Source organism: Hipposideros armiger, unplaced genomic scaffold (assembly GCF_001890085.2).
Source record: "Hipposideros armiger isolate ML-2016 unplaced genomic scaffold, ASM189008v1 scaffold_504, whole genome shotgun sequence".
NCBI lineage: Eukaryota > Metazoa > Chordata > Mammalia > Chiroptera > Hipposideridae > Hipposideros > Hipposideros armiger.
The window spans coordinates 776,953-803,323 of NW_017731854.1; the positions used below are offsets into that span (position 1 = coordinate 776,953).

Below are 26,371 nucleotides of genomic sequence, written 5' to 3' on the forward strand. Positions count from 1 at the left end.
AGCGTGGGAGATCAGCCAATATTTGTTCAATTGAAATTCTGTGAAGCAGTAACAATCTTTGCAGCTTTGCCCAGAATGTCCCATTCAAAGTGAGATATGACGGGCAATGGCATTCTCTCTATTATTAATCGCTGGACGCCCGGGATGAGGTCACATCGAGGCTTTAACTCACGGTCAAAGAAATGAGCTAGAGTTCTCATGGGTCACTACTTTCCTTTTAAATACTCCATTTTTTTCTTTTCTTTTTAGCCAGCCACGGCTTTACCTCCATTTTCTTTCATTTCTTTGCTTTTTTTCTGTTTTCTTTTTTTACTTTACCTCTATTTTCTTAAATGAATACCACACACCAGTGATTCAGGGCTGAGCCAGGCACCCACCAAGGTGTGAAATGTGGCTTATCATCCTTGTCTTACACCAGCCTTCGGGGTGGGGGGGCTGGGGAGGGGACCTCATTGTCCTCACATTCCCACAGGACAGGAGCTCAGAGGAGCAAGGTCAGAGGTGAGGGTGCAGACCCAGCCTGCACGCTTTTCAGCCCCTGCCCAGCACTCGCTCAGGGAGATCTGAAGGCCACTCCAGAACACTGGGACTGAGGTGGCCCCGAGACGGCCTCCCTCAGAGGGACCCAACTGGGAGGAGCCGCCTGCCTGTCTTCCCTCAGCCAGAACCAGGGGCCTTGGCTGAGCATGTGCTCACTGCTCACTGCTGGGCCGATCGCCCCCTCCAACAGTTCCTACAGCTGTCTCCATGACAACCGTGCTCAGGCCACCCCGCCTCAGGCGCAGCTCTACACTGGCCTCAATCTGTCCTGATGAGGTGCCCGGTGGGACAAGGCGGCAATCCCCACATCAACAAGGACGGGCTTGTCATGGACCTTCTGCAGAAAATACTGTCATTATTACTGATTGGTGCGGAGGCTTTGTTTCAGAGCCTATGCTCCCGGAGGGGTGGTTTCTATGTGCAGGAAGACCAATTTGGTACCTGCGGTCACCGGATCACCTTTGCCTGGTGACCAGCAAGCTTGCCGGCCCTTACCAGCAGGTGGCGCTGCTGAGCCCCTGAGCCTGGCGGGAGCTGGACCTGCACTAAACGTGGGTGAGGCCGCCCTGGAGACCGGCCTGGAGGTCTGCAAGGACCAACCAGCAGTAGATGCACAGTCCTGAGGAAAATGATGTAAAATTTAGCAACTAGTCATATCTGAGGATGAATTTATTTAATTAGGTGCTCGTCTTGCCACTTTATTTGGTGGCTTTCAAATCTAACATTATGTGTAGAGCAGGCTGCCTGATTTACTGCATTGGATGCGGTTTTATAAATAGGAAAAAATGAGCGAGGAAGCATTTTTCCACCTCACGGTGTGGCACGGAAGGGGTGGTGTCCAGGAGTCCCCCAGAGGGAGCAGACGGATGACGGGGGCTGCTCAGGCCGCCTGGCCGGCCGGCACACTTACCAATGGCCAGGGTCATGGCCTTGAGCTTGCTTCTGACCAGCTTCACCACCACGCTCTTCTGCAGGGGCGTCGACCGACAGCAAAGCACCGACCGGCACTGCTTGGCGAGGAAGAGAAATTTGTCCTCTAGGTTCTTCTCCAAGGCGTAGGCCAGGCTTCTCCCATCAATCACGAGGCTCGGGCAGGGGCCGGCGGCGGCGAGCTCCGAGGGTGGGCAGAGAGGGGAGAACCCCACGCTGACGTCGCCAGTGGTCTTCTCCGGGGCGCTACGGGGCCTCCTGGACCGCACGTAGTGTAGGCACTGGTCCAGCAGGGCCGCGCACGCCTCCTAAAATGGACACAAGGGGCCGGGGCCGCTCACTGGGCTGCACGGTCCCCATTACGTGTAGGTGTGACCGTGTCCGGGGCACCAGGCTGCAGGCTCTGCCCAGGCCTCCCTCCTAGAGCTGGCTTAGCTGAGGAGCATGCCTTTGCACAGAGGAGGGAAGGCGCTGGTCTCGCGTTTCTATGCATTTCCACTCGACTGCCCAGAGGCTGGAATGGAAAATCATCACCTTGGGAAGCCTGGCCATGTTCGAGCTAGGCTGCTGTCGGGTTAGGCTGAAGGGGCCCTACATGCTTTTCTCCAAGGTTCTCTGAGCCCTGTCCTCAGCCCTCTTGCTTCCTAGTAGGGACAGACAGTAGGGCACAGGGCTCTTTGAAGCCTTCGTTGTGATTCTCCCTAAAGAAATGTAATTCTCAGCGTTCCTCCTAAGCTCTCCAGATGACCAGGAAAATGCAGTTAAAAAAAAAAAAAAAAGGCATGACTACTGAGGCTTTTAACTGGCAATGCCCTTCCAAAACTGTATCTGAATTCCAGAGAGAGCAGGAAGACGGACGGGGAGTCCACAGGGCCAGGGGACAGCCGTGAAGCAGGGATGACTTTCCAGGAACAAATGTGCTCCAGGGAACTCGCGTGGCTCCTGGTCTCCACGGCCAGTCAGCCCACTGGCTCAGTGCCCAGTTTCCTGCGTGCACCATGGAAATCCAGTTGCATTTGATACACGCTGACTGAAGACCTTTTATATTTAGAAAAGTGAGTGACACTAGAGAAAAAGAGACCGAGGAGACAACTATTGGCCTTGGGGAGAAAGGCAGGCAGCCGGACACAGACACACACATACACAAACCAGCGAGTCAGACAGCATGATGTGCAGAAGTGTTACTGGAAATGGAGAGGGGAGGGCGGGGTCGCAATGGCAGCACCAGGAGCTCATGGGAGCGAGGCCTGGGCTCCTGGTTCCAGCACGAAGCACTGACAAGGGAGGACGGGCAGCCACACGCCGCCCGTCTCCTGCCCGGAATGCAGCCACGGCACCTGGCAGAAGTCATCAGGCAGCTACCTGAGGACTCTGACAGTAAGAGCAGCTGTCAGACTGGGGAAGAAGGGCGACATTCTACGCGCACTGAACGGGTGGTGAGCTTTCCATTTGCACTCTGGCAGCCCTGCTCTGGACCCAAGGCGTCACAGAGCCTGAGGAGGGTTTCAGAGGAGGTGGCTAAGACACCTCCAACGTAAGGAGGAAGGATAAAGGGACACAGGGAGTGGGAAGAGTTCTTCACTCCCCTTGACATGGAAAAATACTGATCCTAGGTAGACGGTGACAACTGAAGTGTGCATATCGTAATCTTTAGAAAAAACACTAAAAAAGCTAAGTAAAGTGATGTCAAAACACAACAAATTAAAATGGAATACTAAAAAATGTTCAATATTATTGACTATATTCCCTGTGTTGTATTGTACTTTACATCCTCATGACTATTTTGTAACCACCAATTTGTACCTCTTATTCCCTTCCCCCCTTCACCTCTCCACAACTTGCCCCATTTGCAAACACTGGGAAGAAAAATGATAAATAAATATGTTCAAATAATCCAAAAGAATTTAGGAAAGAAAATGGAGAAACCGAAAAGGGAGAATAATAAGAAAATAAGAAATAAAATGGTAGGCTTGCATTCAAACATATTGATAATTACACTAAATGTAAATGATCTAAGCATAGCAATTAAAAGACTGTCAATGTATAAACACATGACCTATCTACCCAAAACACCCCTCATTTCAAATGTAATGCTATAGGTAGATTAAAAACTAAAGCATGGGAAAAGACACACCATGCAAACACAGAAACAGCTGGAGTGGCTATGTTGAGCCAGAGAGTAAATATTTTAGGCTTTGCTGGTCATTTGGTCTCTGTCAAACTATTCAACACTGCCACTCAAGCATGAAAATAGCCAAAGGCTGTACATAAAATGGGCATGGCTGTGTTTAAATAAAACTTTATTTATAGAAATAGGGGATGGGTTGGATTTGGCCTTTGGACCATGATTTTCTGACCCCTATTAGGTAAGAATTGAACCACACCACCTACCAACTGGATATAATTGATCAACCAGCCAACAACATAGCACAAAACACAACACACTCTTTTCAGGTGAATATGAACATTCACCAAGACACACCATACCCTGGATCACCAGAAAAAATCACCACATTAAAGAAAATTAAAATCATAAGACATATATCTTATGACCATAATGGAATTAAAATAGAAATCAATAACAAAAGGACAACAGAAAAATCCCCAAACACTTGGAAATTAAACAAAACTATCAATTTTAAGACTATTACAAAAACAAAAACAAAAAACCCACAGGAGAGCATGGAAATGGTGAAGGGACAGACACATGGATCAATGGAACAGAAGATAATGTTTAGAAACAGACCCACAAATATGTGACCAATCAATTTTCAATGAAGGGTAAAGACAATTCAATGGAAAACAGATAAGACTTTTGACAAGTGGATCAAATGGACAATCAAAATGAAGTTTGACCTAAACCTCACAACTTACACAAAATTTTACACAAAATGGATTATGTCTAAAGGTGAGACACTAAACATGGAACTTGGAAGTGAAAAAGGAGATATCTTTGTGGCTAGGCGCACCTTGGATGCGATGCTCAAAGCATGATCCACGAAAGAAAAAGCTGATCACCTGGACCTTGTCATCCAGCTTGAGATGCTTCAAGTGGAAGCCAGTCAAGGAGTCAGAGCCCAGAGCAGGGCTTCATGTGAGATACCCCCGCACACTCAGGATTTAAACAGAGAAGTGGCTGGATGAAACCCTCTGTGCCCGCTGAGCATCCTGAGGCCGTCAGTGGGAACGGACTCATGCTGACCCCACATGGCCTCAGGAAGAAGTGTCCTGACACTATTGACAGTGTCAGGACAGTGTGTCAGGGAGAAACAGCTTGAACTCTGTATTCATAAAGCCCAGATGTGCACTCCTTTGAAACGAAGAAATCCCAGGAATCCCCAGTTTCCAAGGCAACGACAAGCACGTGCTAGAAACACAGGGCAGGTGCAATGGCTGGTCTGAGGCTGTCACCGGCGGAACAGGGTCTCCCCAGAATACACCCACCTGGGACTCGGCGTTCAGAGTGATGACTTCCTCGTCATGGTCCAGCAGTTTGCAGGCGTACGCAATGTTAATGGCCGTTTCTTGTTTGTCACCGGTGAGGACCCAAATCTGCAGGCCTGCCTGACGCAGCTTGGCGATGGTTTCAGGGACGCCTTCCTGCAGGCGGTCTTCAATCCCGGTGGCACCTGGTCAAATGATCAACAGTGAGGGTGAGCCCCGTCCTCACTGCCCGCAGACCTTGACAGGGCGGAAGCCACAGCCAGGGTGCCAGCGTGGCCTGGAGACTGTCGAAACAGACCACACAGTCCTGTGATTTCCGGAGAAAACCATCATCCTGAGTATACTAGCGCCACAAACATGATGACTAAGAGGCAAGTTTTCTGTGTGGGTCTCAGAACACTGGGAAAAACCAACCCTCCCGCGGAAACGTGCTCCCAGGCCCGCCTCCGCTTCCAACCCAGTGACATGGTCTCCAGCTTCCTTCTGGAAGCACAGCGGTGGCTGAGGGCAGCCTGCCTCTCTCTTATGCCATGTTCTTCCCTGTGCTGGGACACCACTGAATGTCTGTGTCCCCCTCAACCAAATTAACAGGCTGTAGCCACAGCCCCCAGTGTGCTGGTGTCAGGAGGTGGGACCTTGGGGAGGTGATGATGTCACAAGGGTGGCACCCTCAGGAACGGGCTCAGTGACCTTATAATGAGACCCCAGAGTGATGACCTCTCTCCATCATTGTGAGGACACAGAAGGCACCACCTGCAAACCAGGAAGAGGGCCCTTATCAGGAACCAGACTGGCTGGCACCCTGACCTTGGGCTTCCAGCTTCCAGAGCTGTGAGACATGACCATGTGTTGTGTAAGCCCCAGCCTGTGGGGCTCTGGGATAAGGCGCCTGAACTGGCTGAGACAGGCACCACGCCCCTTTCTCCTCCCGGGCCGACGAGATGGCAGGTGCAGGGAGCAGGAAGGGAAGGTACATACATGAACAAATCGTGCACACCTTCAGTGTAACGTTGGATGTACCGTCATAATGCCACCCGTGTGACCAGCCCTGAGCTCAGGAAACAGCATCACCAGCTCCCCAGAAGCCCCCTCGGAGGCAAGGGGCTGTCTTCCATCCCATGCTGCCTGTGTGCTGTGTTGGACGTGGGTCCACCTTCCACTTGAGGAATGTACCAGAAGGCTAAGTGGGGACTTGGAGAGAGCCAAGAAAGGAGGAGGCGACAGTGCACCCAGCTGCCCTCTGCTCTGAACCATGGCATGCATTGCCCACGGGAAGGACCAGGCAGGGTGTGGGGCCCAAGGTCCACTCAGGAACGAAATCACCTTTTTCTCCATGCTTCGTGAGCATGTCTCAGACCACCCAGGCACTGGGAGGCCACCTGGGCTTGGCCTGTCCCCTCTGCCAGCCCTCTGGCTCTAGCATGGGGAGCGCTTGCCCCAGTCACTGGTTCCCTATCTTCATGTCTGTCAGCACAAGGGTCACTTCTGCCATGATACATTCCCTGACATCTGGAAAGAGCAGGGGACTGTCATACCTGCCTCTGTATGTTCACAGTGTCACGTTCTTACTTAATGACAATGGCCATGAAACAAGCATGAAGATGTGAGCGCTATGATCCCCACCACACAGATGTGGAAAACGAGGGCGTGGAAGGTGAGGGAGCGATGGGGCCAGTGTCCCAGGCATGGCGGTGTCACGATCCAAAGCCTGGAGCTGTGATGACGCTGCCACCACGGGCCGGTGCTTTGTGTGTTACCCAACCAGCTGCCCGCCTTTCACCAGATGGAGACTTCTGACAGAGGGGACGTGTGTGTCCCATGTGTGTATTATGACCGCTTAGCCAGGGCTCCTTGGTGAAGGTTCACCAAGAGAAGAAAGCAGAGAAGCCCTCACAGGTCAGTTCCAGCCCACAGGGGTCTGCCTTCTTTCAGCAAAAGCCTAACACCTGGAAAATACAGGTTCTCTATTTCAGGAGCTAGATGGCCAAAGTAACAAGCCCCCCACTGAGTCACTCAAACAGCCCTACAGGATGGGCAGGTTTGGATGAAACACAGAATATTGTTAAATTAGAAATGGGGTTATGGACAGTGTGTCTGTCTCAGCAGGAAGTATGGCTGCAGATGAAAGGTAAGCCCAAGGAAACGGTCCTTTTAAAACGATCTGGAAGCATAGTATTTTCCTTCAGGTCTCCAAGGTTGCTTGTTTGTCATACCATTTATGTGACTTTGAGCCAATACCATCTTCCTGACAACCTGGCCCTGGGGAGGACCTGGCATTTAAGTATTATAACAGGGGTCGTTAGCGGGTCCAAGCCAGTCCCAGCATGCTGCACTGTGCCCACATGTCTGGCAGCTTTTAGTGTCACCTGAGGACTTTCAGATGACAGCTGGAGAAGCTGACAAAAATGCTGGGGACAGTGAGCAGAACACTGTCCTTTGAAGTTGCGTTCTTGGCCAGAATATTATGGAAAAGGAAATTTCAGTAACGCAGTGTGGTGACCTACCCTTTGTGGTTCTGAGATTATTTAATGTGAAAACTTAAATGAAAAGCTGCAGGAAGGGGTAGTTGGCTTTGCAATTAAAAATATAAACAGAAGTAAGCTTTAAACAGCTTGCTTCTCATTTGTCAAAAATGAATCTGAGGAGTTGGAACCCAGCACCTGTGGATACAATTGGGGTGGCCCCCCAGTGTCCAGTTCAGGTCTTATCAGTTGAACCGTAAACATCTCAGGTGGTCGGGATGGTGAGTAGTTAATGACTGGCTGTGGGAGGGAGGCTGACTCGCTGCCCTTGCCCATTTCTATGGTGTAAACACCCCCCAACCTTGGCTGATTTCAAGCTACCAACATAGCATCAAAAGGCTATTCAGAATTCCTGAACTTTTACCAGTAGGCTCTCACCACTGGATACGCAGGCCATGTACCACCGGTGCCCGCTGGGCAATCCAGGGGGCCCAGCTCAGAGCTGTTCTAACACGCCTCCAGGGAGAAGCATGTGACCTGATGACACAGAGCGTGCTGATGAGAATTCCGAGTGTAACAGCCAGGGCACTGTCCTGACCCGATGGAAAACACCAGCGCAGGGACAAGTGTAAAACCACGTTTGCACAGATGCCCAAGTAAAAATGACTGAATCCAAGCCCAGAAGCAATTCTTATGAAGATCTAGGAAGGTGGGTCACCTCAAGTTCAGTATGAACCTGGGGGAGATGACGGCTGTCCAAAACTTAGGATGTAACAGAGATAGAGCAGGTGAGGTGGGTCGAGGGAGGTGACAGATGCCCAGCCACCAGAAGAAGCTGGCCAGGTTTGTAAGGGACCCGAGACTCGCCACCATGATGCTGCTAAGTCCTGGACCCTCTGTGCCTGCATGTCACTCAGAGCCTCACTGCACCCCTCCTCTCACTCTCATCCCCCCGCCCCCAGCAGATGAGGAAACTGGGATGTAGAAAACACTGGGCCACTAGGCCAGGCTCACATGGCCTGTGGGTGGCAGAGCCAGGACTGGACTCTGAAAGGAGGAAAAGCAGGCATGCCTGAAAGTACAGGTGGAGACGGGGCAGCTCGGGCACTCACAGCCGTGTCCTCAGTTATGGTCTCATCCTGTGAGAAGGGGTTGAGATCATGTCCTAACTGCTCTGGATGGTGGGACCAGCTTCCCTAGAAGAAGGTACCAGGAGGCCAATTTCACTCCATTCAAGAAGTTCAGAAAGGCTGACGGGTGGGGTCTCTGGGGAGAACACCCCACAGTGGAGGGTCAGAGATGTGGGCAGGGGAACCAGCAAGACCCCTTTCTGTCCCACCAAGTAGCACATTCTACGTGAACAGACCTAGTTCAGTGACTCACAACCTGGCGATCTAGGAGACGCACAGCAGCTTTCCAGGTGTTCCATCTAATTCCCCCCAGGGACACTGCTCAGGAAGCCTTGGGCCTCTGGACCCTGGGCTGGAGCAGAGCATGGCCTGTGATGACACTGCAGGCAAAACAGTATTATAAACTGCATGTCTTACCGACCCACAGACACAGAGAGAAGCTGGTAGTGGCCAGAAGGGAGAGGGAGGGGGCGGAGTGTGTGTGATGCTATTACATATATTAGCTAATAGTAATCAGATATATTAGATATGCATATATAGCTATATAGATACCCCAACTCCTATGCCCAGAGAGCAAGGCCAAGTAAATTACAGACTTTCTATATTAAGTGAAAGAGGAACTTCCATCTCTTCGTGCCCCAGGAGTACCATGTGACCCCCATTGGAAGGAGTGTGTGTTTACAGAGCATGGTCACAGCTGGCCCCTGGCGAGGACACACAGCACATACACAAAGGGGTGTGTGTGTGTGTGTGTGTGTGGAGGGGTGGCAGATCTTTTCAAGCATCAATTATTGAGAAGCCTGGCTTCTCATCTCTATTTCTGGTGGGAAAGCAGAATTTAAGGGGAGGCAAGGTGGAGTGCCTGGCAGGAGACACGAGGAACCCCACAGACCCAGGCCATGGAGAGCCCATCCAATCAAGACTGCCCCACCTGGGGGCCGCGCTAGCCTCAGGCCGGCGATTCTCTCACCAAGCCCAGCTTGAGCAGAGCCACCACTAACTAAAGCCAGGTCACCTCCCCCTCCAGGGCCATATCTGCAAACTGAACCCTGGTCCACCCAACATGTGCTGGGAGCCTAGTTACCCAGCAGATGCAGATTCGTCTCCAGGCGAACTGCCGACTGAAAGAGGAGCTCCTCGCGGTTGTCCACGGAGGACTCTGCTTCTAAGTGGCGTTGCAGCCAGCAGGCGTACTCCTCCTGACTGAGAACCTGCATGGGACACACTGGTGAGGCGCGCAGGGTGCTGTTCGCGGTGCACAAGGTGTGCAGGCACTGAACGCTCGGGGCGAGTCCTGGCAGAACACCTCCCACTCACCCACGTGGTGACGTACATGTGTGCAGGCATTGAGGTCTTGGGGTGCGCCCTGGCAGAGCCCCACTCACCCTCTTGGCGATGCACAAGGTGCGCAGGCCTTCCACGGCGTACAGGTCCAGGTAGTGCTGTGTCTTGCTGCGGATTTGTTTTTGATGCCTTCCTCTGGCGTCATCTAGGTTGGAAGTAAAACCATGGATGAGTTAGAACTGCAGAGCCCAGTGGGATGCCCTGGAGCCAGTCCGGGAACCTTGGGGACCTCTGCGCGGTGTTCTCTTAAAAACAATTCTGCACCAGCTGTTTACGCAGCTGACCTCAGCGCTGCCCCAGTGGCTGTATCTGGGAAGTAATTCCCACCCAGCTTACAGGCTAGTCTCCCGTAGAAAACAGCACATTTTAAGGTCTCCAAAGTAGTCAGACTCAGAAACAAAGTAAAATGGTGGGGCCAGGGGCTGTGGGGAGGGGAGAAGGCGAGTTCAATGGGTACACGGTTCTGTTTAGCAAGATGAAAAGTCCGGACACCTGCTGCACAACGACAGGAATATACCTAACACTACTGAATAGTACACCTAAAAATGGTTAAGAGGGTGACTTTGACGGTATGCATTTAACCACATTAAAAAAACAACGAAGAAATTAACCGTTAGCTAGTATGGAACAATTCTCCAAACATCCATCTGTCTCTCCCATGGAAAAAGACGAGCAGACTTGCTGCTTATTAAGCAGCTGCAGAAACCTGGCCAGGAGCCTCACCTAGGTGGACTCCACCGCAAGGTGGCGCCACCACGTTCTTGAGTCTAGGATGATGCTGGGAAGGCAGAAGGCACTTCTGTGTGTGCATGATGAAAGCAAGTGATAAATGAGTGTGTTCCGGGCCAGTGAGGGAGAGATGTTCTCACGGCTTCACCCTAGGTGGCCACAACTGGAATTTTGTTGCAATTCATTAAGCAGGAATGTCACGAGCATCCTTTCACTGTGATATACTCACTCCAACAAACCTCCAGCAAGGGATGCCCAGAGACATCTGCACTACTGGGTTTACGCCAGGTCTGTCTCACCTCTTGTAAAGAGCACACACTTTTCATATAAATTCAAAGTAAAAGCTGTCATTAGAAAAAAGAATCTCATTAAAATGTGTATTTTGGGCTGTTTCTAATGTTCCTGGCTGAAATAAGAAGCTCAGACAAAAACCTCACTGAGTGACCTGGCATCCTTTGGTGCAGCCCGTTAAATAGACGTGCATCTTCTCCCCACTTATGAAAAATCATGCTTAATAGAAAGTGCAGTTCCCATCCCCAAAACATCTCTCACATCCATTTGTGTTGTCAGATATAAGATACCCAAACACTGCACAATACAGACGTTTACTAAAAATATTATTTGTTCTTTATCTGAAATTTATATTTAACTGGACCTTCACTATATTTTGTTCGCTAAATCTGGTAATCTGCTGACCAGTGGTGAGGCCTGTGGTCTGGGGAAGGCTGCCAACTCCCCACATCGGCCCATGACGGACTGGACCCGGGAAAACCCTTTTACCTCCCAGGCCCTGGGTATTCCACAGAGACAGCACCCAAAAGGGGCTGAAGATTGGTTCTTCAAGGCAACAAAATCTTTTTTTATGTATACAGAACAGATGTACACACAATACATGGACAGATATCTACACAGCATATCTGTGGCATGAAAATGTCATGGGGGGAACAATTAGAAAAAAACATCTAAAAGTACTCCTTAAGGGGGCAATAGATGAAAGAAAAAAAAAACCGCTGGGAAATACTGGCCTAGATTGCTTTAGGAATTTAAATTTCCTGGAAAGAGGACACCCGAAGTCATTTGAATTTTGACTCCCCTTCACTCCTGCCATTGTGTTAATATTCTTAGAAGGTGAAGATGCCCTGATTCCAGATTCTGATTGTTTTTTGAGGTTCTCTGAAATTAAAATAATAATAAAGTACTTGGGTTGCCCAGAGGAGGGAGGAGAAAGTCACCATAGGCGGAAGGAGCAGTGTGCACTGGGTATGGTGTTGCCATCAACCACAAACGTCTAAGCAAAACTAAGGGAGGGAGAGGAGGCTGGCTGGGCCACTCTGGGCCCCGGCTGCGCTGGACGCCAGTGTGGTCACACAGGCTGCCATGCTGGGGTGTCTCTGTGCCTGGCCATGGGATCGGCACCAGGGCCCAGGGACAGAGAGCACCCAGCCCTGAGGAGAGAGGAGCAGTGGCCCGGTCATGCCCCTCTGTCTTCTAGACTGGTGAGACTGCTCCTGGCTCAGGTGCCTTCTCCCTTCCAGACATCTCTGCACTGAGGGCTGGACGGTCACGGGAGGAAGCAGTGCAGGGTCTGCACTTGGTGAGGGCTGGAGGAGGATGAAAGGCACACGACCCCTCAGGAGCTAGGGGCCCAGGGAGGAGATGTCCTGGGCACTGTGCCCAGGCACGGCAGACGATGCTCAAGACCCCTGAGCAGGCCCCTCCTACTTGCTATGTTTAGGCGTGTTTTTAAGTTACTCAAAGTGAAATTCCCACTTCTTCTTTGCTTTAGAGACATTCATTTCTCCACAAGGAGTGTCATGTTAGTAAGAACGAAGAACATGTGTCCCGTCCTTCGGTCCTGCGGGCGCTAATTGACTTACTGAATAGCAGCAATGCGTGAGGCCCTCGCTAGGTGGCGCCCTACGCTCTATCCTTCCTTTGGAGGAGGGCAGAGCCGCCGGGTTTCAGCTGTACTGAACCACAGACAAGTGACTCTCAAGGGGACGGTAGCAGAGGGAAGGAAAAGGGACAGACCTCGCTTATACTTTATGCCCACACCACACCAGGCACTGCCAGGGTTTCCTGTGAGGTCAGCATCCTGACTTCTTTCCTACAGACGGGCAACGGAAGCACAGCGAGAGTGAGAGGTTTGTCCTGCTTCACCCCAGCCCGGGATGTAATCAGAGGTCTGTAGGAATGGGGTGGGAAGAGTCCCCGCTTTCTCCCTGACCCCACACACCTTCATGGACTGCGACACTCCCTCTAACCCAGTCAGGGGCGCCATTAGCTCAGCCTCCTCCTGTCATTTTTAGTAAAAGTGCTGTGAGCTCTTTGAAGAATGTTAGATTAAATCTGGAGGGTGACACTCGTGTGCTTTTCTCGCTTTATCACCTGCACACAGGTAGAGCAGCTTGGCCACAAGGCTCTGCCTCCCAAGCACAGGTAGACATCTGCGAGTCTGCTCTTCGCCCCCCACCCACCCCCCAAGAGAAAGTGGAACGATTTCTGCATAATGCCAGGTGTCACTGGTGTATGACTTCTAGGTGACCCCAGAGCCATTCTACAGCCCCTTTCCTGGGAGCCCATTAGGGTCTCCAAATGTCCTGAATATTATTACCTGGGTTCTATAGGTAGAGCTGCGCCATCCAATCCCATCAGAACTACACACTGTATGGAAATTTCCAGCAGAGGCCAGACAAGCTACACAAGCTGCTTACAAGGTCAGACAATTAAGTTCATGAACTCATCCTAGAAAAAGTGCTACACAACTCATTGCTGAATAACAATCACTATGATCACCTTCAAAGTACTCCCCTTGGGAAGCTATGCACTGACACCAGCACCTAGTCCACCCTTCAAAGCAATTTTAGAACTCTTTTTCTAGAATGGCCATCAGAACTGTCATCGTATTACCCTTGATGTCCTGAATGTCATCAAAATGTCTTCCTTTCAATATTTCCTTTATCTTCAGGCAAAGAAAGAAGCCATTGGGGCCAGATCAGATGAGTAAGGAGGGTGTTCCAATAGTTATTGGAACATACTGCTGTGTGAGCTGATGCGTTGTCATGATGCAAGAGCCATGAATTGTTGGCAAAAAGTTCAGGCCCTCTAACTTTTTCATGCAGCCTTTGCAGCACTTCCAAATAGTAAACTTGGTGAACTATTTGTCCAGTTGGTACCAATTCATAATGAAGAATCCCTCTGATATCAAAAAAGTTTAGCAACATTGTTGCAACAAGTTTGCAAACTTAATTGTCAGACCTCGTATTTTTAATTTTTCCCCTTCAGTGCCATGATTTGGGCAACCTGAGAGCTGATACAATGCCATTCTTTGGCTCCAGCTTGCACATGGGCTCTCTGCACCTCTGACCTTGAGGTCGACTCTGGGTGAGAAGAGTTTTGTTTGTGATGTGCCTAGAAAGCTGAGACTTTTTACTCATTTAAAAAGTGCATTGCCAGTGAAGGACAGTGTGGCAACTGTAGCGGCTTCTGTCCCTTACACAGCTCAGCAGGGCTGCCTCCTCCCACCTTGCCTACCACCCCGTCCTGCCCTTGCATGCTTGTGCATGACCCTTTGTAAGTGGTAAAGTCTGAACCACAGCAGTGCATTAACCTGTCTTCAGTGCAAAGCTGGGGTTTTTTTTTTGCAGTAAAATGAAGTCTCAGCTAATTTCCATATGTATCTGTTTCTCTTTTGTGAGGATGCGAAATCAAATTTCAGAATGACACGGGTCTTGGAATGCAAAGCCAGCCCATGGACTGCATTCTAGGTCCACCTAGGGCAGAGCCCCTGCAGGGGTGCAAAGGCTAGTATCACCCAGAGCAGGTCACCCCCACGAACGGTGGGTCAAACTATTTGCAGAGCCTCATTTGTAAATTTAGCTCAGCTGCTTCTGGGAGACTACAGCTCTGTGATGGGAAAACGGGTCTCTGTCTGCAGACCCCCAGGTGTGCTTTCCCACCAGGGTGGGCCTGGCCTTTGGGACTAGAAGTCCCTAAGGTGGGAGGGCAGAGAGGACCATGGGAAGCAACTGCATCCCAGAGCTTAGGAAGGGCGTCTCCAGCCCACACAGCTCCCAGGCAGCTCGTAGCACAGCGGCTTCTAGGATAAGGCAGGTGGCACAGGCGGGTCCCCTCCACCTGGGAGCAGCATCCTCACCTCCACCAGCTTGGCTCCCCCACAGGTCAGATGTACACGCCTTTGTCCTCCGAGTAGGAGGGGCGCACAGGTGACCAGGCTTACTAGTGGGTCCCAGGGCTTCCCCTCCCCGGTCCCCGAAGCTTGTATCTGCAAACTGGTGCAGCCCATCTGCTCAATAAAGTGCCACCCTCTACACCAGTGGTTTTCAAACTCCCCTTTTTCAACCTAAAAGTTAAAATGGACCAAGATGGAGTTGCTGTGTCCAAAGTCAGGACAGAGGGGGCAGGTGGGAAGCCAGTGGTCCCCACTCCCTGGACCCCAACTGGGCCTGGGGCAGCACCTTAAAGGGGCTAAAAAACGTGGCAAACACAGGAAGGAACCTTCTGGAACATCTGAAAATTCTTAACCTTCACTGTCCACACTTATACCCTGATGCTAGGCCTCATCCTGGTGGCGCCCAAGGCCACTGTGAGGAGGTGAGTCCAGGACTGTCCTCCGTCCCTGCCCACGCAGAAAACCGCTCAGAAGGAGGAGAGCAGGGCTGGTTTCTGGGGACTTCCGCCCGGAGCCGGGCGCCCATGGGGGGCGGGGTACCTGAGGCGCATGGCAGCAGGAGGTCCATGACCACCGAGTCGGCCCCCTTGGTGTAGACATTGATCTCGTCGGTGAGAGGATGTCGGATCACCACCGACATGCGCTTGCGGATGGAGTCGAAGCCCAGCGTGTGCAGGAGCTCGAAGGTGAGCCTACCCAGATGCGGCAGCTCTACGGCCACCTGGTCGTGCAGCCTGCTGGCCAGCGCGCAGTTGTAGGCGCGCGCCGCGTACACCAGCGCCGCCTCGTCGGGGCTCTCGGCCTCGTAGCGCAGCTCGGGCTTGGGGTCCCGGGCCCAGCCGGCCGCCCCGCTGCTGTAGCCGTTGCTGGCGATGGCCTGCGCCGGCTCGCCCAGCTTGCCCTCCAGGCTGAGCAGCGTACTGTTGGTGGACAGGGCGGATAGGGAGCTGGGCCCCGGCTTGTGCGGGACCTTGGTGGTGGCGAGGTTCCCAAGGCTGCTGCAGCCCGAGGTCAGGCGGCAGGGCGAGAACCTCTTCAGGAAGTCTTCTATGGTCTTCACGGGGGACTTCAGCTCGAACCTCACCCTCACCTGCAGGAGAAGCAGTCGGCAGACAGGTGAGGGGTGGCCCCCCCAGAGCCCCACCCCGTGGCCACACGGCCACAGCAAGGCGAGTCGCAGCCAGAGCTGGCGTCTCGTCCTTGAGACCATCCTTTGGCCTCTTCCACTTCACTTAACAAAGGTGATGCCACATGCATGCTTTTAGGATGTCACCAGAGCCACAGGTGGGGCACCGGTGACTCAGTAGAGTGTGAGGCTGGTGGTGCCTGCAGGCTTTGAGAATGTCCCCTCTGCTGGCTGTCCCCTAACTGCAGTGTCCCACTGCTTTGCAGAGAAGGGTCCCAAGAGCGGCTGGCTTGTCATCATTTTGCACAAAATCCAGCTTTTTCTTTTTTTCCAATTATAAAACCACTTAGCAAAAGACCAATTATACAGTCCTCTGAATTATGTCCATGCAATATTCAAATATACACATAACATTCCCGATCCCAAAAGAATCATTCTAAACAAATGACAGACACAGACAAATTCAGGATCCAAATCATTAACCACATTTTTAAAAAATCACAATAAATTATATATCTTGTAACACAAAATTAAAACAACAAAATGACAGTTATAGACAATTGTTAAAGTTTCAAAATGCTGCATGATGGAGCAACAGAAAAACACATTATGTAAATGAGCTGTTTCCTGATGTGGCTGTAATATACCTGTTTTAATTTTCTGCTAGATAACAGATTCAGTGCAGATGCTAAAACCATAAAAACGTTCAGCCATCGTTATCCTGAAATCTTTTTGCCCATGTGCCTAGAGTTGTGAATTCGAGTAACAGCCTCCAGGAAAGTCTGGTATTTGGTAAAGCATGGCACACAGACCCGTCTTGATAAAGGTGCTTTTTTTTTGTCCCTTTGGTGACTTTAAATGTCACCTATCCAGGCGGGCGATTCAGTCAGCCACGCGGGAGCTGCAGGTGCCCTTGAAGTTGCCGCTTACCAACATGGGGAGCAGGAAGGCGTCAAGAGACACGGTCACGTGCAGTCTGAGGGTGGCTGACTATTCCGTCCCTACCGGAAACTCACTGTCTGTGTGGCCACAAGCGCACATCTCAGTGTGTTGGGGTCGTTCTCACTTATTCAGTAACTGCGACAATGTCTGGGTCTGTCAGACAGGTGCCCCCAGAAAGCAGATGCTGTCCAAGGACTCAATCAGGGTGAAGGAAGTGCCCGGAGGCCAGCTGAGATACACTGAGGCAGGAAGCATCCCTGGCCGGGACGGGGACATGGACTTTCCATCTCCAAGTGGCGAGGCCTCTGCAGGCCGGTGAGGAGGGTGGTCACGGGGCCAGTGAGGCGGGGGGGGGGGGGTACTGTTGCCTCAGAGAAGGCCGAGACCCCTTGCTTACCCCATGTCACCCACCAGTGGCCCCTTCAGTGGGACCTGCTGGATGGGCTGACCCAGCAGGCGGAGAAGGGGCCTGGGAGGGGGGATCAGAGGGGCAGGTCAACGACACGCATCAGGCCAGAACACCTTCGTTTTTATCCATGTAAAGCTGGCTGGCTGCACTGTGGACATACAGGCTTAGGTGCTCCCGCCCCATGGCACTGGCCCACCTGGAGGACTTTCTGAGAAGCACCCAGGTCACAGAGGGTCCCTCTGCACACAAAACTTGACTGTCTTGGAGAGAGCCTTACTGTTAACCAAGACAAAAACCAAGGTGGGTGTTGCTATGCTTCCACCACCTTAAAATTCCACCCCAGTCTATTCTTGACCATCAAGGTCAAAGGGCTTTATTACCATCAGATACATTCACTGTGTGCCAGCCCATACTCAGCTCTTTCCTGAATCCTCACCTCCTACCCCCAAGATGAGGTGCCTGAGCGACGGGAACAGAAGCCTCTCCGCTAAGTGGTGAACTCAGGATTCAAGGCCAAAGTCGGGGTCCCCAGCCCATCCTGCCCTCTCTCCTGTGCAAATCTGGGCCCTGAGGCTCTGGGTAGCTCAGGTGGGGCATGTACTCTGTGGCCTCCGCCCCTCTACTCCGGGGCTCAGAGGGTGTCCTCTCCCACTTGCCCCATGCCTGACCCCCACCCACTGCAGCCCGTGTGGCCATCAGCACACACCTCCGTCTGGTGGGGTCATTCTGCACCCCCCTTACACCTGAGAGGCGAAAAGGGAAAAGCACCACCCTCAGGAAGACTGATAACAGGGGCCCCATTAAGATCAGGGGCGTCGTCTCGCAGGGACACCTCAGAACTTGCCTTTTGTCGTGGCTGGTCTGGGGATGTGACCACCACCGTGTTGCAGATGGTGAGCGCGATGAAGAAGTCAAAAATGTCAGCCAGCTCGGGCGAGAGGTGAGCCAGCGGGTGCTCCTGGCGCCTCGCCAAGGCCAGGCACCTGTCACACTCACTCACTTTCTCAAACAACTTTGGGTCAGGTGTGATGTCCTTCTCCTGGAAGAAAGCAGAGGCCAAGGGGTGAGTCTGACCCCATGACCCCTAAGTGCCTTGGCGGCTGACTTTAAGGCACCTTGATTTTCTTATAAGCTGTAAACAGACTTTCCTCTAACACATACATATATGCCATTTTGTAGTGATAAATTATGCATAATTTTAATTGTACAAGAATATCTAACATATGAAATGCATACAAGGTCTGACAATTAAGTTCGCGAACTTGTTGCAACAATGTTGCTAACCTTTTTTTATATCAGAGGGATTATTCATTATGAATTTGTACCAACTGGACAAACAGTTAACCAAGTTTACTATTTGGAAGTGCTGAAAAGGCTGCATGAAAAAGTTAGACAACCTGAACTTTTCACCAACAATTCATGGCTCTTGCATCACGACAATGCACCAGCTCACACGGCACTGTCTGTGAGGGAGTTCTTAGCCAGTCAACAAATAACTGTATTGGAACACCCTCCCTACTCACCTGATCTGGCCCCCAATGACTTCTTTCTTTACCCGAAGATAAAGGAAATATTGAAAGGAAGACATTTTGATGACATTCAGGACATCAAGGGTACTACGATGACAGCGCTGATGGCCATTCCAAAAAAAGAGTTCCAAAATTGCTTTGAAGGGTGGACTAGGTGCTGGCGTCAGTGCATAGCTTCCCAAGGGCAGTACTTCAAAGGTGACTATAGTGATATTCAGCAATGAGGTAGGTAGCGCTTTTTCTAGGATGAGTTCGTGAACTTAATTGTCTGACCTCGTACATTTATGTTTTACATGAAATATTTTACACATTCCCTTTGGGTAAATACCTATCACTGGAATTGCTGGATCTTATGGTAGCTCTATTTTTAACTTTGTAAGGAGCCTTCATACTGTTTTGCGCAGTGGCCAAACTAATATACAATCTCACCAACTGTGCTATGGCTTGTCGTTTTGATGACAGCCATTCTAACAGGTGTGGGGTGATACCTCATAGTGGTTTGATCTGCATTTCCTAACTTAAACTTACACAATGTTTTATGTCAATTACACCTGAATAAAAAAATTATATATAAATTGGCAGTTTCCATTTCCCCCGAACATTACTGTCTGCACTTTTCCAGGCCTTTAGAATTACAGTGGTCCCCCCTTTTCTGCAGGGGAATATACTCCAAGACCCCCAGTGGATACCTGAATCCTCTATATGCTATATTTTTTCCTAAGCACACCTTCTCACTTACAGGAAATACTTTCTGTGATGTATCCGAATTATCAGCATCACGACTCTTGTGCTTTGGGGCCGTTACTAAGTAAAATAAGAGTCACTTGAACACAAGCCATGCCAGAACCATGGGAATCAATCTGATGACCATGGGTGGGATCATATACAGCGTGGACATGCTGGACAAAGCAGTGATTCACGTCCTGGGCAGGACAGAGCAGGACGGTGTGAGGTTTCATCACGCTGCTCAGAACAGCTGGCAATTTGGAACGTATGGATTCTTTACTTCTGGAATTTTCCATTTAATATTTTCAGACTGCAGTTGACCTAAAGCAAAACTGTGGGTGGGGGTGGGGGGTGGGTCGGGCTACTGTATTTGAAAACACAGCTTTTAACAGTTTCAAAATAAACATCCCATCATTTACTTGACCATTCCTTTATCACTAGATACATGTTTTCACTGTTTTGCTGACATAAGGAACACACTGATAAACGTCTATGCATGGAAATCTTTGAATCACTAAATTCCTGGGTCAGAAAGTTTGAACGTTTCAAATACTGTTGACTCATATCGCTAATTGACGTCAGGGAAACCTGCCCCAATGCTTCGCTCCTGCCGCGTGTGCGAGCCCCCTCCCATGTGCCAGCACAAACCCACCACCAGTGGCCGTACTCCCTTTAAGTGGCAGCTCCTATGCGAGTTTCAAAGGACAGAAAAGAATGAGCCTCCCACAGAGTGAGCAGAATAGATGCTCCTCTCTGTTCCTAAAACATCGTAGAAGCAAAGGGGTCTTTTAGAAGCTGTCACTTGCTGGCTTCCAGAAACGTCTGGGCAGCCAACAAGACCAGGGAGAAGGAAGCTCTATTGGATCTGGGCTCATCTAATTAAGATTTTTTTTTCTCATTTAGCTTTGCTTTTTCATAGCTGTCACGTTCCTCTGATGTTTTATTCCCTTCGTTTGGCAGGACCGACTTCCCTCTGTCACCTGGGCGGGCGGTTCACCCAGTCTCCCAGCCTCAGAAGAGGAGGTCGAGGGACTGTGTCCCTGCGGGGTTGGGGGGAGGTGTTGGCCAGACAGCCTTGTGCACTGGGCAGAGCCAAGCCCAGCTCAGCTGTGTGTGGTGCTGAATGAAGTGCTTCTGCAGGGCGGGAAGGTGACAGGGGGAAGGGAGGTGGTGGCGCTGGCCGCAGGACTCACCATGGGGCTGCTGAAGGCCGTATGCTTGGACAACATGCTGGCCCGTCTGGCCTCGGCCCGGCTGCCCGACCGCCGGTGCGACATGGTGCCTGGGGCCCTGTGCAGGCTGCGGACGCTCTGGTGGCTCCCAGTGCTGCCACGCTGGGGCAGCGATCCCCCCCTGGGCACCGTGTCCTCCTCCTCCGAGTCTCCCTCCTGGTACCTGGCCAGCCGCCGCGCTGTGGGGAGAGGGGCATGGGTGACACGTCATGGGCACCGACTTCTCAGAGCACTTGCCACCTTCCCTCTCTAATGGCAAGGCCACCTCCCACGGGGTTTCCATTGAGGGACAGGGGATGCTGTCACTCATCCGCACCGTCAGTCAACCTGATGAGGTGGGTGTTCCCAGCCCCGCATCACAGATGAGAAAACCGAGTCTCAGAGAGCTTACGGAGCTTGCTACGGTCACAGAACGCAGGGGTTGGGGGTGGGGGTGGCACCCAGGCCCGTGGGATGCCAAAGCTTGAGTCCTGCCTGCTATGATGCAGTGGCTGCCTCACTGCATAAACAGGCCGGGTGAGGCAGAGATGGGCTTATGTGCAGGGGGCCTCGGCAGGAACAGGGTCTGGGGCAGGCGGCTGGAAAGGTCTCCCCAGAGCAGCTGGGCTCCAGGCTTTGCCCTCCATCCCGGGGTCACAGGGTGCATGGCTCAGTCACACAGAAACGACAGTTCTCAGTCTGCTGATGGTTGTGTCCCACCAGCAAAGGCCAGGCAGACAGGGATGCCATCTGCACTCACCCTGTGTGACAGGACGGCTCGTGGGCCTCTTGAGGTCACCCCGTGTGGATGGATGCCACCAGGGGTCGGGCCCAGAGAGCAGGGCTGCATGGGGGACCCTGGCTGTGACACCACACCTGGTCCCTTAGGGGGCCGGGGGCACAGGCCCTGCAGCCACGTGGCACTCAGTGAGCCCCGTGACTGGCTAAGGGATGGCTCTGACACATTGTCCTGGCTTTGCCCAGTAAGTGCCGCTTGTGCCATCACAGATGAGCCACAAAGGACACCACTCATGCAGGTAACCCATTCAGAACGAGCAATGGCTGTGCTGAGAGTGTCAAGGGCAGGCTGGGCCGGGGCACAGGGTCCCAGCACACGCCGTGTGTGAGGCGCAGCGAAGGGGGTCCGACGTGGGGACGCCCATGGCGCTGGCCTGGCCTGTGGAGCAGGCCTCAGACCCATCACCTTTCTTTGGAAAGACTCTTTAGAGATGACAACGACAGGGATAAGGGTCACAAGGTCAAGGAGCTGCCAACGCCAGGATTCCCACTCGGGGCTCCTAATGCAGGAGACCCCCCTGCCCCTCACATCCCACCCGCCTCTGGCTGAAGTAAATCCCAGCTGGGTGCCAAGTGACAGCAAGGAAGGACAAAGCCTGGACATGGGACTGTCAGCTTCTAGGCTGTGTGTTAGGAGCTGGCATCAGCCTTCCGAAGGGCCACTGCGGTGTTGGCGGTCTGCGGCCGTGCAGCAGGGTCTGCCCAGCAGTGGCCTCAGTGATAACCAAATGTCCCTGGGGAGGAAGCAGCAGGTGGTGCCTGGCTCTGGGCACACACTGTCACCAGGACACAAGGTCATGGATGGCTCAGCGTGGTCTTGTGGTCAGTTCAGGTCTGTGAGCTGGGCTCTGAGCTCAAAGTTGAAGCCATCTGTGTGAGGGGTTCACTTTTCTAATGAGATCGCGGGGCGACCTGGAGATGCTTGGGTCCCGGGTGAGCATGGATGACCGATCACAGCACCTCTTATTTTGGTTTTCACCAGAAATACTTTCCCGTGTCTCCCAGAGGTGATGGGACTCTCGGGTATTATGGTGAGCACCTGACTACCGCCCACGCTGTGACCTTCACCAGGGTTCTGCCCATGGGGCTCACGGTCCAGCCCTCAGAGGCAGCTGCTGATGTGGCTGGTGGGGTCTCTGGGTCTTTTACAACTGAGGTGTCCTTGGAGGCAATGGGGTCTACTGTGCAGGGCTGAGCAGTCACAGGAGAGAGTGAAGGGAGGGGACAGCGGTGGGCAAGGTACCGTAACTGGCCATTCATTTGAGGTAGCAAATAAAACATTCAACATCCCTGTGCTTTCTTTTTAATACGATGGCTTTAACTTTACATGGAGGACATTAGTGGACATCACGATAATTCTTGGTTTTATAAAACTCACTAAAGTCTCATGTTTCCAACAGATATTTCCCACCAACCCCCCTAAAGAATGGCTTCCCATGGAAGCCATTTTCTATTTGCTCCTGTTTCCGAGGCAAGGTCTCTGACATCATCGGAGGCTGTTACAGGATGGGGAGTCCTGGCTGCAAGTAAGTGCCCACTCTTGGAGGCACGATGACCCCAGAAACACGACTGTGGCAGGGGGACCCCCATGGTACCCTCTCCTGGCTCAGGCCAGCACATGGTGAGGTCACACCCTCAGCTCAGGGAGCAGCCAGCTCCTTGTGCATTCAGACAGGAGAGGCAGCAACGGACAAGGAAAGGAGAGATAGGAGGGGAGTCTGCCTGCAAATCCAAAGTGAGGTGATTCCTTCTGGGTGCCTCGGACACCATACTCCAGGGGAAGGGAGCAGCTTGGGTCTGCAGCTAACAGGGCAACCAATGGGTGACCCCAGAAACATCCCTTTGCCTGTTGGTGTGGCAAAGAGGCCCCACAGGTGGGTCCCTCACAGACGCTCTCCTTGTTCCTCTTGTCTGGCGGGAAACGAGTGTTTAAGCTGTGAGCAGGCGGTGACGCACAGGTGCTGCATAGGCATCCTTTCCATAAACGGTGCCAGGCTCCTGAGCTGCTCAGACAGCCGTCCTATGCCTTACCTCCCTCGGAAATCAGCAGTCCCTGAAGGGCGTGCATGCGCGCGCGCGTGTGTGTGTGTGTGTGTGTGTGTGTGTGTGTGTGTGTGTGCGCGCGCGCGTGCATACACGCTTTGTGAGCGTGCGTGTGCAGGCTTGCATGCAGCTCTGGCTGGAGCAGCCTTCTGGCCCGGCCCAGACCAGGTGCCGCGCAGCAGACTCACCATTGGCATCGTGCGCGTACTCGATGCCGGACACAGTGCATCTCCGGAAAACCATCTTGTTCTCTGTGAGCGTGCCTGTTTTGTCTGAGAAGACATACTGGATCTGCCCCAGGTCTTCTGTGATATTCAGAGCACGGCATTGCAGCCGGGAGCCCGTTTCCTCGTCGTATAGCTCCGCGTCCTGGTTGATGAAGTACACTTGGCACACTTTGACGATTTCGATGGAGACATACAAGGAAATGGGGATCAGAACCTGGAAAACAGTGGGTGCAGCGTGAGAGAGCCTGCAGCCTGGGAGCTGCACAGTCAGCCCCATCTACTGAAATGACAAATGAGCACAACCACGAGGAAGCACTGTACCTTCACGAGCTTAAAGAGCGTGGCTTAGAATCAGTATTAGAAAAGTGTTAGCATATTGGCAAAGAGTGTGACCTAAGACAGCCTACACGGGGCACGGCACAGCGGCGGTCCACCATGGTGTCTGGAGGTATGGTAACCACGGCCTGGAGAGAGCAGGCATTCTCACATCACTAAGTCATGCTTGAGAAGAAGCTGGGAGAGGAAAGAGAGAAAAGAGAAAAACACAATAGAAGCACTGTCAGAGTCCTCCTAAGACAGTCACCTTGACCCCCAGCTGTCCACGGGCTCCAGGCCACTGGGGCTGCCCGACCCTGGGACAGGACCCTACAGTTCAGAAGGGACAGTCTTTTCAGAGGCTGGTTTTGTGTTGGAGGACAATGTCTGTGATGTACAGTACAGAGCAAACAGAAGAAATCTCTGAGAAAATTATTCACGGTTATGCTTTGACAACTGCAGAAAAACTGCCATGAAATCAACATTTGATTTTTTCTTTTTTTGTGGCATAACCCTGTATGGGTTCAGACCCATACAGACTATACCATTCAGACTGTATCATTCAGACTAACTGGTTCTCCTGGTAAGTTAAGGATGTTAGTGTGACACATACTAAAGGCTAGAACAAAATTTACAGCTATAAAAAACAAGTGAAATAAGTCAGACAGAGATAGACAGATATTGTGTCACCTCACTTATATGTGGAACCTAAAATAAAACAAACTCATAGAAACAGAGAACCCAGTGGTGGCTGCCAGAGGTGGGGGTATGGGGGCAAAATGGCAAAGGGGGTCAAAAGACACACACTTCCGGTTACGAGATAAATTAGTACTGAGGACATAACGTACAGCCTGGTGACTGTGATGTACATTTGAAAGTTGCTAAGACAGTAGATCTTAAAAGTTCCTATCACAAGAAAAAAAATGTGTAACCTATATGTGATGATCATTTCATAATAAATACATACATCAAATCATCGTGTTAAATTCCCGAAATGAATGCAATCTTATATGTCAATTATATCTCGATAAAATTGGAAAAAATGTTACAGGGAATGAGAGTAATTTATGAAATAATGAGTTCCTTGAATAATTCAAAACCTTATATGAGTCACCATAATGGTTTCCATCTCTTTTTCCATCAAGGCTTTCATGAGAACAACTAGGAAATAAATTACCACGTTGAGTTTCAAAAAAACCCTTGCTAATTTAGAAAGTTAAGTTAGGCTGTTGCCCATTGTATGAACACGTGTGAAAAAGGACACACAGCCCCCCTTCTCGGCAATGGCTAAGCAAGTGTCCTCTGGTCACTGTGTTCCCAAGGAGGCCGGCAGTGACACTTGCTGTCCCTTCTCTACTCTTTACCTGGCCACTTGGGCTCAGGTTCTCAGTGACTGGGAATCATTGAGCAGGCATGTGAATTAATAATAATAATAATAATAATAATAATAATAATAATAATAAAAAGCAATGCCTCTGGACACAGTGTGATAGCTTGAACTGAATCCTGGAACAGAAAAAGCACATTATTAGGAAACCTGGCAGAATCTGACTAAGGTCTGGAGTTTAGTTCATGGCAGAGTGTACAACGGTGACACGTTCACACTCGAGAAAGTGGGTGAGGGACACGTGGGGACTCTCTCTACTCTTTTTTGCAACGTGTCTGTAAATCTTAAAATATTTCCAAAATAAAATGTAGGGTTTTTTATTAGAAGTAACTGAATGAAAAAACACAACACTAAAAATAATCAAAACCAACCCCTTGAGGCCTAAGCATCTGAAGAACAGCGAAGGAGGATCTGAACTTGACAGTCACCCAGGAAAAGCCCCTCTCAGTAAATCAGGTGGAAGAACAAAGAGCAGCGTGTGAGGAAGGCCCATCTGTGGTCGTGCTGGTGTGAACGCCCAGAATTCCCAGCAGACGCTAAGTGGGGTGTGGTGGCGATATGCCCCGTCAGAACAGAGGTAAGCGTGGCGGGCTGGGGACCGTTACCTGCAGGACTATTATCATTGTCAAAAACGAGTACACTGCAGCTGTGACTGGGGATAAAGAGCTGCCGTCAGGTTCGGGGACGTCAAACAAGGATTTCTTCTCTCGGTAGCGCTGTACCCACAGTCCGTGCCCTGTAGCAACGTTCAAAGGGAAACGTCATCCATCCGGCGGAAATGTCGGAACACGGCTAGTGCAAACTAAAGCGAAGCTTTGGGACAATCGCCCAACATGGGCACAGTGGGCCTCGCGAGCCTGCCTTGTCCAGTGAGAGAGCAACACAAA

The 26,371-nt window shown here is 51.4% G+C and overlaps 1 protein-coding gene across 1 annotated transcript in view; it reads right to left on the minus strand.

Moving 5' to 3' along the window:
• Positions 1 to 26,192, minus strand: part of ATP10A (ATPase phospholipid transporting 10A (putative)) — a 37,764-nt gene extending 11,572 nt beyond the window's left edge. The window contains exons 1-9 of the mRNA XM_019667757.1: positions 26,090 to 26,192; positions 23,744 to 23,996; positions 20,697 to 20,914; positions 18,093 to 18,287; positions 15,312 to 15,861; positions 9,892 to 9,995; positions 9,591 to 9,717; positions 4,915 to 5,099; positions 1,451 to 1,778 (exon numbers count right to left, since the gene is read on the minus strand). Of these exons, the coding sequence (XP_019523302.1) occupies positions 1,451 to 1,778; positions 4,915 to 5,099; positions 9,591 to 9,717; positions 9,892 to 9,995; positions 15,312 to 15,861; positions 18,093 to 18,287; positions 20,697 to 20,914; positions 23,744 to 23,996; positions 26,090 to 26,107 (1,978 nt within the window). The 5' untranslated portion in view covers positions 26,108 to 26,192. The remainder of the gene's footprint in view (positions 1 to 1,450; positions 1,779 to 4,914; positions 5,100 to 9,590; positions 9,718 to 9,891; positions 9,996 to 15,311; positions 15,862 to 18,092; positions 18,288 to 20,696; positions 20,915 to 23,743; positions 23,997 to 26,089) is intronic.
• Between the last annotated feature and the right edge of the window lie 179 nt (positions 26,193 to 26,371).